At 38.6% G+C, this 13,602-nt stretch overlaps 1 protein-coding gene across 1 annotated transcript in view; it reads left to right on the top strand.

Moving 5' to 3' along the window:
* RFX6 (regulatory factor X6) overlaps nt 1-13,602 on the top strand; it is a 424,100-nt gene that overhangs the window by 270,997 nt on the left and 139,501 nt on the right. Inside the window, exon 14 of the mRNA XM_078646873.1 lies at nt 8,201-8,318. Coding sequence (XP_078502999.1) covers nt 8,201-8,318 — 118 coding nt within the window. The remainder of the gene's footprint in view (nt 1-8,200; nt 8,319-13,602) is intronic.

Genomic DNA, 13,602 nt, shown 5'->3' with positions numbered 1-13,602 from the left:
TGAAATCAAGTAAAGCCAAGAGAGCAATAATTCATCACATGAAATATAACTTGAATTTAGTAGGCAGTTTTTAACTATATGTTTCTCACAAACCCTCTTCTGAACAGGTAACCTCCCTTTGTTTATTATCCTTTTCCAGCATTCTTGGAGCAGGAACCAGCATTTTTATCTTGCAGAGCTCACTCCTTAATCCATTACTGTCCATTTCTGAATACAGCTGCATTTCCACTCACTCGATGAACTTCCATGGCTTTTCCATTTTTCTACCACCTTTTTCATCACTTTAGAAAATGCAACTGTATTTTCACCAAATCTCCTTATCTGGAACATACTTTCTTTACCTGCTTGACTTGGTGTACATCTCTACATTTCTCTTCTGGCTCTTTGATATTGTCTTTAACTTTCTGCACATTCTCATCAATTCTATTTTCTTTCAACTTAGATAAATCTAGCTTATGCTATGCTGGACACATTAAGTCATTTGCTTATCTTACACATAAAGCTCTGAAAGGCATAATACCAGACACACTGTGAGGTGTGTTGAGTAAAGATCAAAACATCGACCTTACAGAATCATCCAAATCGAGCCTACCAACTATGCAGTTTTCACAGAATTATTCACCAATTTGTAGGATCTCTGCACCTTAGCAGTCCCTTGAGGATGAAACAGGCTACACCATTTGTGCTTGCAATCAGAACACACCTAGTTTGACATAATCAAAAGGAATTGTATTAGCAACTTAATTAATTTTTCTTTTTACAATTTTATCTGGTTGTACCATAGTCTGGCTGTCACAAAAAACAAAACAATATTGATAAACAGCATAAGGTAAACTAATCTGTGATAAGTTGATCTAGAAGAGTGCTTAACGTGACTAAAATATATACAGTACTGTACAAGATGTATCTAAAATGTTTTTCAGTAGACATCAATCTCTATGCACATGAATCTCCAGCCCATATTCTTTCTTTATGCATAAATGTTTATGATAAGTTTAAAGTAATTATTCTCCTCCCGACAGAACCTACGTTAGCATATATTTCAGATACCCAGGTTCTGAGGGTTACTGGGTAACCCCATTATAATTGATGTAATTCCATAATGCAACAAAAATCTTTGCAGCTTTGCTTCAATTCACCAGGGCTCCTTTCTCTTGAAAGACATATGTTGAAAACAATAAGACATTCCTTGTAGCTGGTTCCCTTATAAATTGGACCTCTGCCCTTTTGGTCACATAGGCTACCAAACCTTGGTAGACTACTGAGCCTGTGGTAAGATATGGAGAGGTTGCTCAAAATCAATGGTAAGCCTCTCCCATACTTTGTTGGTGACGGACCACCTGAACCATTTGAGGAGTCCAACAAGTTAATTCCTTGTCACTTTGGCAACTAATCGCACATTTCTCTACATTCCTCTCAACATCTCTGTCCACTCTTGGTCACCAATAGTGTTCCCTGTACCATTTCTCATTTAACGTTATGCCCAGATACCCTTCATGGATTTCATTTACAAGACAGTTTCTAATACTAGGTGAAGGAATTACTTTCTCTTTTCAAGAAAAAAAGCCCTCTTTCTGTGCAATCTTCAGAGTTCGCCTTCTAGTGCAGTTGCTAATCCAGTGACAAAACCTTTTCTCTCGACCATCCGTCTCCAGAAACTGTATTACTGTCAGTATTTCCGATCCAGGCTTAATGCACCTCTTCATTCATTTTCTGAGTCACAATCACCTGATGATACTTGCCACCAAACATTAAACATCCCCATCCTAATTACTTTTCCCTTCATCTAGAATTGGCATACATGACAAGCCATCTGCTTTCTTGTTTCTAACTCCAGGAATATGTACAACCTAAAATGTTACTGGAGTTTTGACAAAAGTCTATTTCCACATGCAGTAGCCTCTCTCAATACAACATAGCTATCTTTAAAAAGTACTCTGGGATTATAGTGCACAAAACAAGTTTAGTTTCCCAGATGTAAACTGATTGAATTTCCTAACCGCCCATGAAAGGGCTAGCATTTACCTTTCATTGAGGGTGTAATGTCTTTCCTGATCCGGATGTAATATCATTCCTGATGCTTCAAAGTGTTCATAGTAAACATCACAACACAATCTTCACCTTTTGCTTTGAGACAACACAGCCTCAAATCCATAATGCTGTGGATTAACTGTCACATATAAAATCTTTCATGGCATAGAAGGAGCCTTTGCATCTATGATTATAAACTTGGAAGCGTGGTTAGGTTACACTTTGCGCAAAACCAATATTTGAGTAATAATATGACCAAATATCTTCAAGGTTGCTCCAGGGAACAAAATGGAAGCGGCCACCCACGTCCCAATAATCCTCTGTGACTAAAAATACATAGTGGATAAGCAGTAAACAAAGTATCGCTCCCGAGTAAAAGGCAAATAATCATTCTTATCACAATTATGGATGTTATATACATAGGTTTATGGTGGTAAGTTAGTATAGATGACATCACCAAATGTAGCCAATAGCCAAGGATGTTTCATGTCCATCTCCATGTCCATACCTTCCATTCTACTTCAGCAATGTGTTGGGTGGTGCTGTTATGGTAGTCAAGTGTTTAACACATTTGACATACAATTTGCTCAATCCCATGAACAACATGAGCCACTTTTTCTTTTCTTTTGCAGGCACAACTACTACTATCTTTAATAACCCAGGCCTGTGTGAACATGCTCAATGCAAATGTTGTGAACACCCTCATGGTCAAAGTCAGTGGAACTTCATAAACATTTCTAATGCTGTTCACTTTCTTGCAGTTCTCAACTTATTTGTGAACATTATGTGCTTCAGATGTTCTTTAAGTGCTCCATATTTTTGTCTTTACCCTTGGGGTGCAAACAAGGAAACGGATTTACTTGTAAAGTATTTTGCATATACAGGAAAGAGGAAAAAATATCTTTTCTTTATTATTTCTGTATAATTTTCCAACTTTTTATATAGATTAATGCACATTGATAAATGTAACACAAACCTGTTAGCTTCCTTATTCCTTTTATATTAAGTACTTTGCATAAAAGCTCTTTGCATCATACATATTTATTTTAGAAATGAGGCATATTGGTGCACTTCCTCGCATTGTTGACATGAACGATTGTCCAGGTGCATTTTGTTAAGTGCATGGAATTTTTTAAAAGGGCACAATAGCGCCTCATGCTTGAATGAAGTGAGGAGAAGCTTTAAAAAGGAATAAAATGAGTTTATCTGGGTAAAAGGTTCTTTGAGCCACAAGTTAGGATTCATGGAAGAACAACTTAACTTTTATCCTTCCGCGGTCAATGAACTAATGAATAGAGTAGAAGTGATCCCTGTTCCTCACATTACAACTAAGGGGCTCATTGGGATGTGAGTTGGAAAGCCTCTGACTGTAAGTCGGAGGCTTTCTGACCGAAAGCCTTGGTTTAAAGTCGGACTGCCTAATTGCAATGTAGGCGGTCAGAGTTTAAACCGGCCGGTCGGACCAACTGGCCTCCATCAGGCTCAAGGAGCCCGTCGCCCAGTCAGAGGTCACACATAATTGCCTAAGGAGGCGTTTCCCCCATCCATATTATGATTTCGGTTTCCGACAGGCATTTCATGTCGGGCTTTCTGACATAAAAAGCCTGTTGAAAAGGACTTTGGCCTCCGCGGCCTCCAGTTGGGCCTGGGGGGCACCTCTCATGCCCCCCTGTAAATCCCTACACTTGTGTGGCAAGCACCGTGAGGTGCCTGCCACGTGGTGCAAGGATTTACTGGAACTACGATTTCTCTATGGGAGCTTGTGCTGCGGGCGGTTTCCGACCGCTGCACAAGCTCTCATAGGGAAATGGGAGCTTGAACTGCATCATGTGCAGTGGCATTGTAATAGGGTGTTCAGAACTGCTGACATACAGTTGGTCAGTTCCCACACCAAAACAGTGTCCGGCGGACTCAATCTGCCCAACATCATATTTAGGGCCACAATTACAAAAACTGTGGTAGTAAGCAATGGAAGGCGTGTTGCTCTGTGATGGAGGAATAAGAACATGTACATTTATGGAATTACATGAACATATGAAGAATTGAAATGTTTCCACAAAAGGGACACTCCTTTGGTTCATGTAGCACAGGATTAAAGGTGCAATCCATCTTCTATCGTCCATAGGTCTAGAGTTGCTCTCAAGAGGGTACTGAGAGTGCCACATTTGTGCACAGGTCTAGAGGTGTTCTGGAGAGGGTACTGAGAGTGCCACCTTTATGTCCAGTCCCAGTCTTTGTGCGGGGGAAACTCCTGCCTAATCCCTTACCAACGGGGTAAATGTGCCTAGTGGTGCCCTTACCAACTTTTGCAGAACTTTCTATGAGTTTTATTGTAAACTGTCCCACAACGCCTTATCTCTACCTAGAACCAATGTGGGAGGGCCAGCCTTTCTAGAGTGAAAAACGACTTTGGAGATTTCTCACTGCCAGAACATGTAAAACCTAAGTACACTTGTCCTACTTTTTAAATACCATGCACTCTGCCCTATGGGCATCTACATGCTAGGTCGAATGTGCCCTTAGTAAAACTGCAGTGCTGGCACAATAGGTGCTGCAGTCCATTAGTGATATTCAACTTACAGGCACTGGGTACAGTGGGTACTGTATACTGGGGACTTATAGGTATGTTAAATGTGCCAATTAGGATTTTAATCAATTCCACAAGTTTTCAGGGGTCAAAGCACATGCACTGTGGCCCAGTTAGCAGGGTCCCAGTGCACCGAGTTAAAACCAACAGCATTGTTAAAATAAAATGGGGGTGATCATGCCAATAGGGGCATTTTCGTACAGACACTGAAGATAAAAACAAAAAAAACAGTGCAGATGATTTTGAAAGAAAATCAGCAGCAAGACCAGAAGCCAGCAAAGCCTTTGGCAATTGACAGAGATATAGTCATGTTTTCTGAGATCACAAACAAACTATTTGTTCACTTTTCGATCCTCTATGCTATGTTCTCCCCAGGCCTTGCCATAGTCTACCTTTGATGAAAGCATTCTTCTGGAGACAAATAAAGCTGAACTAATTAGTATATCCACCAAAAGACGGTTGGTTCAAAATGTTGCTTTATGAGAGAATTGACTGGAAACTAGGCAACTTCTAGCAAAGGCATACACATTGGCAGGATCAAGAAGTACTCACACCAGGGCTGTCACAAGGTGGGGGAAACTGGGGCTTTTTGTCCCAGGCCCCAATCTTTTGAGGGACCTGTGCTGCTGTTACAGCACACATTAACACAAAAATGGAAGCCTTACCTGTTTCTTCAAACTGCTGCTAACACAATAGCACAACTAAGTGACATATAAAATACTCTGGGGCATTTGTGCTAGGAAATTGCGGAGCGTGGCCCTGCAGCAGATTTATCTGCACTGTACCAATTAAAAAATCCAGCGACACGTAGTATTTACAATAATGTGGTGCACCCCTGTATTTTCCCTTGCACTAAAAATAACTGCCTTGCGCCAACACCGGCACCCTTGCGCCATAGTGCAAGAGTTCCTTTGTTGCAGGGATGATTGTTCATGGACAGAAAGGTATCCTTTCCTGCACATAAATAATAAATGATAGTCATTTGCTACTTCTATGTGTGTGGCAGAATGCAGCACACAGAAAAATCAAAAGCTTTAGGGGAGAGGGGTTGGCCTAACGGCTAAGGCGCTCGACCTCGGACCTGGGGATCTGGGTTCGAGTCTCGGTAACGACGCCAAAAACCCCCTGTGATTCTGGGCAAATCACTTAATGTCCCCGTGCCTAAAAAAAAAAAAAATATGAAAGTGTGTCCTCATGTAACGTAACTGGTGCTATGTAAAGCGCTCTGATAACTGATTCGGTTCGGTTCTAGTTCGCGCTATATAAAACTCTACAAAAAAAAAAAAAAAAAATTGGCGATGCCTAAGATTTACAAATCTTTGTAAATTTGGGGCAGGGTCATAAAGCAATGGGCGTTGTGGTGGAACTCCCACAGCAACACCAATTGCATGCCCCTTTCATGCAGATACCTGCATGAAAGGGTAGCATATTTACAAAGTGGCTTTAAGCCATGGAAAGTGGCTTAATGCCGCTTTGTAAATATGGTGCAGGGCATCGCACCACCGGAACATCAAAACAAATGATGGTCCAGTGGCGCAATCCCCTTGCTCATATGCCCCTCTAGTTTTCTCCTTTCCTAGCATCAATGTTTCCTTAATCACAAGCTACTATTTGGATTGGAAACCAAAGTGGGGCCTAACAAACTATTTGGCCACCAGCCCCACAAACTTGTGACTAATGTACACCACTTCTAAAAGTCTGCACTTCAGATTTACTTGATGTTAAATTTCAGGATGTTTTCTCCCATCATTGTAGATGAATAGTAAACTTTCAGGGAAGGGAGGTGCTGTCACTTTCAGCACCTGAAGTAGATCCAGTAGCATCTGGGTATCATCAGCGTATGAAGATTTGACTAGAAATTTCAATTTGGCCACAGATTTTAAAGAGGATTAGGGACATAGAAGAACCCACGGAGAGTATGTAAAGAAAGGTCCAACACCACCCAAAGATAATAGTAAAATTCCTAGCTGAAGTGAGGGATAGGATCAGTATTACATGATCAGCAGTGTTGAATGCTCCAGTGAGATCCATTTATTTATTTAGTAATTCACTTGTGTAAGCTGATGGATTGCTTAGTGCTTAAATCTAAACTCTGCACAAAATTCACTGAAATTGTACTTTGACTAATGAAAAAGTTTACAAATAATGTAGACACTATAAATAATGGAAGAAGAGAAAAAAGAACCCAGAATAAATAACCATGGTGGTAACGATCAGCAAAATGTATGCATAAAACAGTCATTACAACTCATACATAGTTCATGAAATATGATTAACAATGAATCATGAGTAATCTTAGCCACAACCTCAAACTGAGGATGGGTAGACAAGATCATCAGTTCTACCATCAGATAATAAAAGAGAACGGTCTGAGACTAAGATGCTAAATAATAAAACCAAAATGAATCCACTAAACAGTAATGTCCTAAGGCATTTAAAAACCCTTATGTACCTTCACACAACAATTACAGTAAACTCTGATTTCATTTTGCAAGCTGATACCCAACATTTCAAAAAACAACGTTGGACAATGTTGGACAAATGATGTTTACATTTATAGCAAACTACTTGCATCTGTAACTCCGGTGTAATTTCAAATATCTCCCAAAGTGTATGAAGTGGTAGTTTTGTACCAAAATCACCATGCTAGTCAAACATGCAGTTTTCATTTAATTATGTGGTCTTTTGATGAATTTAAATAAGTGGCTGGAAGACTTGAAGTGGATAATAGAAAACACCTAGATGCCACTGTGTGCTACTTAACAAATATCTACCAGTAAACAACAATATATGCAGTGTCTCACTCAACCTGAGTGGAGAAACTAATTTTAGAACATTATTTTTCTTTCTATCTAAATCATATCATACTTTATCCATGGAGTTTTTTTTTAGCCCCCCCCCCCCATGTAAATCTCCTGATCTCTATCATTGGCGATGACTTCTGCTCATTCTCAACATGACTTAGGTAGGGCAGTTCAGTTGTGGGTATATTTGCAGCACACAATAGAAAAATAGATATTATGTATGGAAGGGTTTTTTTTATCCCCACCTCTTATCAAATGTTTTTTCAGCAAATGTTGGTGAATGCTTTTTAACTTCAATAGACATTATAAATGGCGTTTACTAACATTTTGGGTGGGAGCTAGTGTGACAAAAAGTATCTTATCACTAAAAAAGCCCATAGCAACAACACAAAAGTACCCAGCTTCGCATGAGCACCTATGAAACACTTTAAGTTAAATGGTATACTCTGGTTATTTTTTGATTTGGTCATAAATTGTGAGTGCTAATCCCAGTGGTCTTTGGATGTTCATGTTAATACTATGTACATCAAAGATATCTCACTGTTAGTCTGGGATTAGCCTGTCGCAGACTTCTCAATGTCCTTCTCCTTAATTCCTATGGATAGTAAGATCAGTGGTTTAAGTAATGATGAAAATTACAGTGAAAGGGTAATAGAAGCAAAACATAAATCTATAAAACATACGCCATTTAGGTATGCATTTGCAGTGTATGTATTTATGTAGAGATTGCACTTTTGTACAATATATAAAGCATATGTCTCTTTTCATTTATTTTTAGGCCAGTAAGCAAAATGGGAGATCACTGAAGAAGCGGGCGCAGGACTTTCTTTTAAAGTGGAGTTTTTTTGGGGCTCGAGTGATGCACAATCTGACTTTGAACAACGCTTCAAGCTTTGGTACATTGATGCTGCTTTCAGCCTTTTTACTTTCAAGTGGACATATGTGATACTCAGTTCTCTTTGGACTTCTCAAAGGTTTGAGAACTCCAGAATCCCAATATCAGGTGACTGCATGCTGCAGTTAACCTTGGCACAGGTTAAATGAGACAACTTCATGAAACCTCTGTTACTGAACAACATGTACTCCCTTTTTATGCAGGACTAACGTGAATGCTACTGTGTAGAGCATGCTGAATAGGTCCATTACCAGGAATATCACTTACTAAGTCACAGTTTTCTTTGTCTCATTGTCCTATTAATTGACTGTGCCTTCCCCATTATATATCTTATTTATTTAGACGTATGGATTCAGTCCCAAATTTTGAAGTGGGCGGAGGGAAGTGGTAGCCTTCCTCAGACGAATTACCACAATCCAGATGCCAATTACACAGTGATGGTAGTGATAGGGATTTGTATTTTTACTTTTTTGATTTTCTAAGTGATCTACACCCCATTAAAATCCAGCCATTTAAGAACTTAGTTAAAGCTGAACAGGGACATCTCCATGGTGGTGCTTGTACTGCCATGCTGATATCCCCCACGGTCAGGTCATTCTCAAGCCATGGCCAGGACATTACTTTATTCAAAGGCAAATAATGTCATCATCATCATCATCATCATCATAAAATCTTTATTTGGCTGTGGCCAGCCATAAAAGAACACATCATTACATAATAATAAAATACAGTACAAGAATACAATATAAATGCCATGAGCAAGGAGACGACTATTAGCGTAAAACGCATCAGTAGCACAATTAATGAGTAGGTTTAAAAAATATTCACTGGGGGAAAAATAAATAGGATAAAAAGTCATTTTCCAATAATATTTCGTGTCCGAACTGCGGAAGAAATATGTTTATAAACCATTAAACAGGTGTACTCATCATTTAAAAGCTAAAGATGACACAGGGCAGCCCGACATTTTCTAATATAATGTCAATAAACTTGATGCGGAATATGAAGGATGGTGATGGAAAATTGACCCAGGCAGAGGTGGTTCTCTAACGATATCTAAATTGGAAATATCAACATTTTAAAGTTAGATGCATTCAAAGAAGTTAAAGGTATAGCAGATTATGGAAAGATATGTTTACACATTTTCTGAAATGACAAACAGGCTAGTATTGAATTTATTTTCACTACTGTAAATGGTAAACATTATTAGTAGGTTTTAACATTTGATTGATTGGGATATGATTGCTATTTGCATTACCAACTATCGCCAAACAGGAGATAAGACTTCTAAAAGTACTGAATAAACATCACATTGTGAAAACAATGAATGTTTGATACAATCACAAGGATGCACATAGAGATAGTAGCAATAGTGTTCTTTGGATATGTATGGTAGCTTTTCTATGTTTTATATTTTCTTCATTCCCGAAGCTATTCTAGCACAGCAATTGGTGATCTTAGATCTAGATATAACTCATTCTGGTGAATTGAAGAAGCTAGGTTGGAATCACTGTTCGAAGAGGTGAACATTTAGAAAGGGGTCAGAGTTCCATCTTTGTATTGCTTCAACACACGATTTTCATTTCACTAGCACTTGCCACCAGTCTTGCAAATTCTCTGCTGGGTAAATAACATGATATGTTACTCTTACACAAATGTATTTACTTTATTAACAACAGACTGATAAAAGCTAAGTCAACTGAGTGTGTAACCTTCATGTTGCGCACATATGTTGCTATGATGACATTTAATTGGCGCACCTTAGTGGCTCAGCTCTCCTAAATTTGAGCAATTTTGATTATATATGATATGTCTGTAAGAACATCAGATTACAGAACACTTACATTATGCTACATACTTTCTGGGTTATCTTATAGCCAAAGGATTGAAAAAACACAGTGTTGTAAAGTTCATAATGCTATTATTGGATTTTCAGGCAAGTTGTACACAAAGAGGCCTATTCGCAAAGGCATTTTGGAGAATGTACAGTAGTACACCTTTAGCACTCTTTATATACTCTTGCATAACTTTTTGAGATGACCCCTAAAATGGGAATATTCAGGGAATATTCAAATACAAGTATTACAAATAGAAAGAATGTTTTTGCACGTTTACTGATAGGGAGATGTATTTTTCAAGCTGAATCTGTGCTCAAAAATGCTGTGTGAATTGCCGCCATAGGATAGATATTAAAAATAGCATCCAGGACCCCTTCCTGGGCTCCATTTCAAGAAATGACCACATGCATCTTGTGGCAGCCCTCAAAACTATCTTCACATTATGTATCTTTAATAACGCAGATACTTTTACTTACAGGAAATCCTTAGCACACTAATGCCCACATGCATCAAGTGTTTTTGCATTCGCAAACGGTGCGAATCGCAAAATTCGTCCGTTTGCGAATGCAAAAACCTTTTTTGGGATGCATCATTTTTTTTCCATTTTTCGCAATTTAAGAAATCGCAAATTTTGCAATTTCTTAAATGCTATACATGATTTTTTTTAATTTGCGAATTCGCAATTAGGAAGGGGAAAATTACCATGAAGTAAACCTTCATGGTAATTTGCGAAAAGTTTCAAAAAGGCAAAAAAATGCATTTTTGAAACTTATATTTTACACACACACATGCCCTTGGGACATGTGTGTGAGTAAAATGTACTTACGTGACATTTCAGGGGTGCAGGGGGGGTTCTTTGCCCCCCCCTTCACCCTTGAAATTGCATTCTCATTTTGCGATTTCTTAATTGCGAATTCGCAAAATGAGATTGCCTTTCCATTGATTCCTATGGGCCTCTAGACCCATAGGAATCAATGTAAAGCGATTCCTTATTTGCGATTCGCAATTAAGGAATCGCATATAAGGAAAATTAAGAAATCGCAAAAACTTTTGCGAATTCTTAATGCATAGGAATTTGCGATTCCGAAATTGCGATTCCTTAATTTTCGCAATTTAGGTATCGCAAATTCCTACAATGATGCATGTGGCTATAAATCCTACTTATCCTCATAATTGTCCTTCCAACAACATCAGCCCTTTAAACTTTGCATAACAATGAGCGCTTCAATGTAGCCTGAGGACTTAAATACTTGACTTCATACCCACTCCTTGAGCCTCGTTTACTATACTTTGGCACACTGCAGCGAAGCAAGCCTTTCTGCTGTGCTGCCATGCGTAAAAAATAGGGCAGGAATGTGCTGTGTCTACAAGATATGGCGCATTTCTGTCCATCTCCCCTGCGCTGCAAGGATGATTGTTTTATTTTAAAAAAACAAATTAAATTTTTTTTTTAGAACAGAAAAAGAAAATAGTAAAGCAAACATTTTACATATCGATTTACATACCATAAAGCATGACCATGAAAAAAACCAACAAAAAAACATTTTTTTTTAAGGAAGCATGTTCAACAATTCATACAAAGCATTACATATTACATTTACTAGGAGCAACTGATAACAATCAGATTCCCACAAAACCAGATTAAAAAGATCCTACCCGAGCTACTTAATTTATTAAGTTACATTAAATAGAATTAAAAAATAAAGTGCAAAGTGCAAATATAGAAAGTACCATGTGCCTATTATACATTTTTTTTTTAAAGAAAAAACCCTGTTTTCTACCAAGTGCTATGTGCCTATATAGCTTATATATTAACTCATTTATAATCACCAAGCTTTCGGTAGTAAATCCATAAGGAGAGAAAAAGCGCCTTATACCTTTAAATCTTACTATAGCTCCAATACATTTTGCATAGGCCTCTTCAAATGTATACGTCCTAATCATTTTATTAAACCAGTGATCGATGTTAGGTTGTGAGCTGGTTCTCCAGTTTTGCATAGCAAGTAACCTAGCAACTGCAATCGCAATTAATATAAAATATTGCTGATTGTTTGTGAAGCATTTCACTGCTGCTAAAGAACCAAATAACACCAACATGGCTGATGGACAGACTTCCAAAGATAAAATTATGGATATTTCCTCAAAAACCCTCTTCCATAAATATTGTAAATCATTGCACTAAAAAGAAATATGTAACCACCCCCCCCCCCCTCCCCCTCTCTGTTACAACGAAAGCATTTATTTGGGCAAGTAGAAAACATTTTAGACAGTTTCAAAGGAGTAAAATATAATAACCATCTAGATAAAAAAATAATTCTTTTAAAGTTGGCACCTCTAAGAGCTGTATTTGCTAATTCATTAAGCTGAGTCCATTCTGCTGCCGTGCGTAAAAAATAGGGCAGGAATGTCCTGTGTGTACAAGATATGGCGCATTTCTGTCCATCTCCCCTGCGCCGGCACACCAACAGCAGCTGTTCGCCAACACAGACACCTTTGCACCATGGTGCAAAGGTGCCTGCGTTGCAAGGATGATTGTTGTTGTGCAGGTAGGGTACCTTCCTGCACAAAAACAACCATTAATGGCATTTTGCTCCTTCTGTTTGTGCTGCAGAATGCAGCACACATCAGCACACATTGAAAGAGCAAGACATGAGGAGAAATACAAGTATTTTTCTTCGTTGCGCCACTCCTACGCCTCCCCTGAGGAGGTGTAGGGTTTGAACACATTCCCAGGTGTAAAACACTTTGTAAATAAGGGAATGTGTTCATGGGTGTTGCATGGGAACACCCACGGCAACACCCATGGAACGCCCCTTCCATACAGAGTAATTTGTTGAAGGGGCCAATATTTACAAGCCAATGAAAAGTCACACTGTGTGTCTTTACGTGTACTTGGAAATATGGGTAGGCACACTCTGCTCCTGGTGCGTCAAAAAAAGTGATGCACTTGCGGTGCAATGTGCTTGTAAAGAAGCCCTGGTGTTTGTAATATTTTCAGTTTTATGTTAATTGTTGAATTTGTTCTGCACCCCAGAGAGACTGAGAGAAGTCAGGATAAATTCACAATGAGAAGAATGACAATAAATGGACGAAAACAAGGAAGAAACATCATCACAAATAACTGATGAAGAGAAAAAAGGGTTTGGGTCTAGGATGCTGAGAAAGTTGCAAATATGTTATTTGAGCTGAATTTTCCTAATTGTAACACCATGGTAGGGAGTATGAGAGGCAAATGGAGATTGTTCCAAGTCTCAGGGCCTGGTTTAAATTTTAACAGATGCGATTCCATTCGTCAAAGCATCAGAGTATATTACTTCCTCAATCCTGATGGGCTCTTGTCTGCCAAATACCAATCCAGCAGTCAACCCAATAAATGTAAAGAATCCACCATTATGGCCACCATCTGTTTTGATTACCATTCACAAAACCTTTCAAACCTTATTGTTT

The sequence above is a fragment of the Lissotriton helveticus genome, chromosome 6 (assembly GCF_964261635.1).
Source record: "Lissotriton helveticus chromosome 6, aLisHel1.1, whole genome shotgun sequence".
Classification (NCBI taxonomy): domain Eukaryota; kingdom Metazoa; phylum Chordata; class Amphibia; order Caudata; family Salamandridae; genus Lissotriton; species Lissotriton helveticus.
Note: the sequence above shows the minus strand (reverse complement) of the source record. Positions and strands in the feature narration are given on the sequence as shown.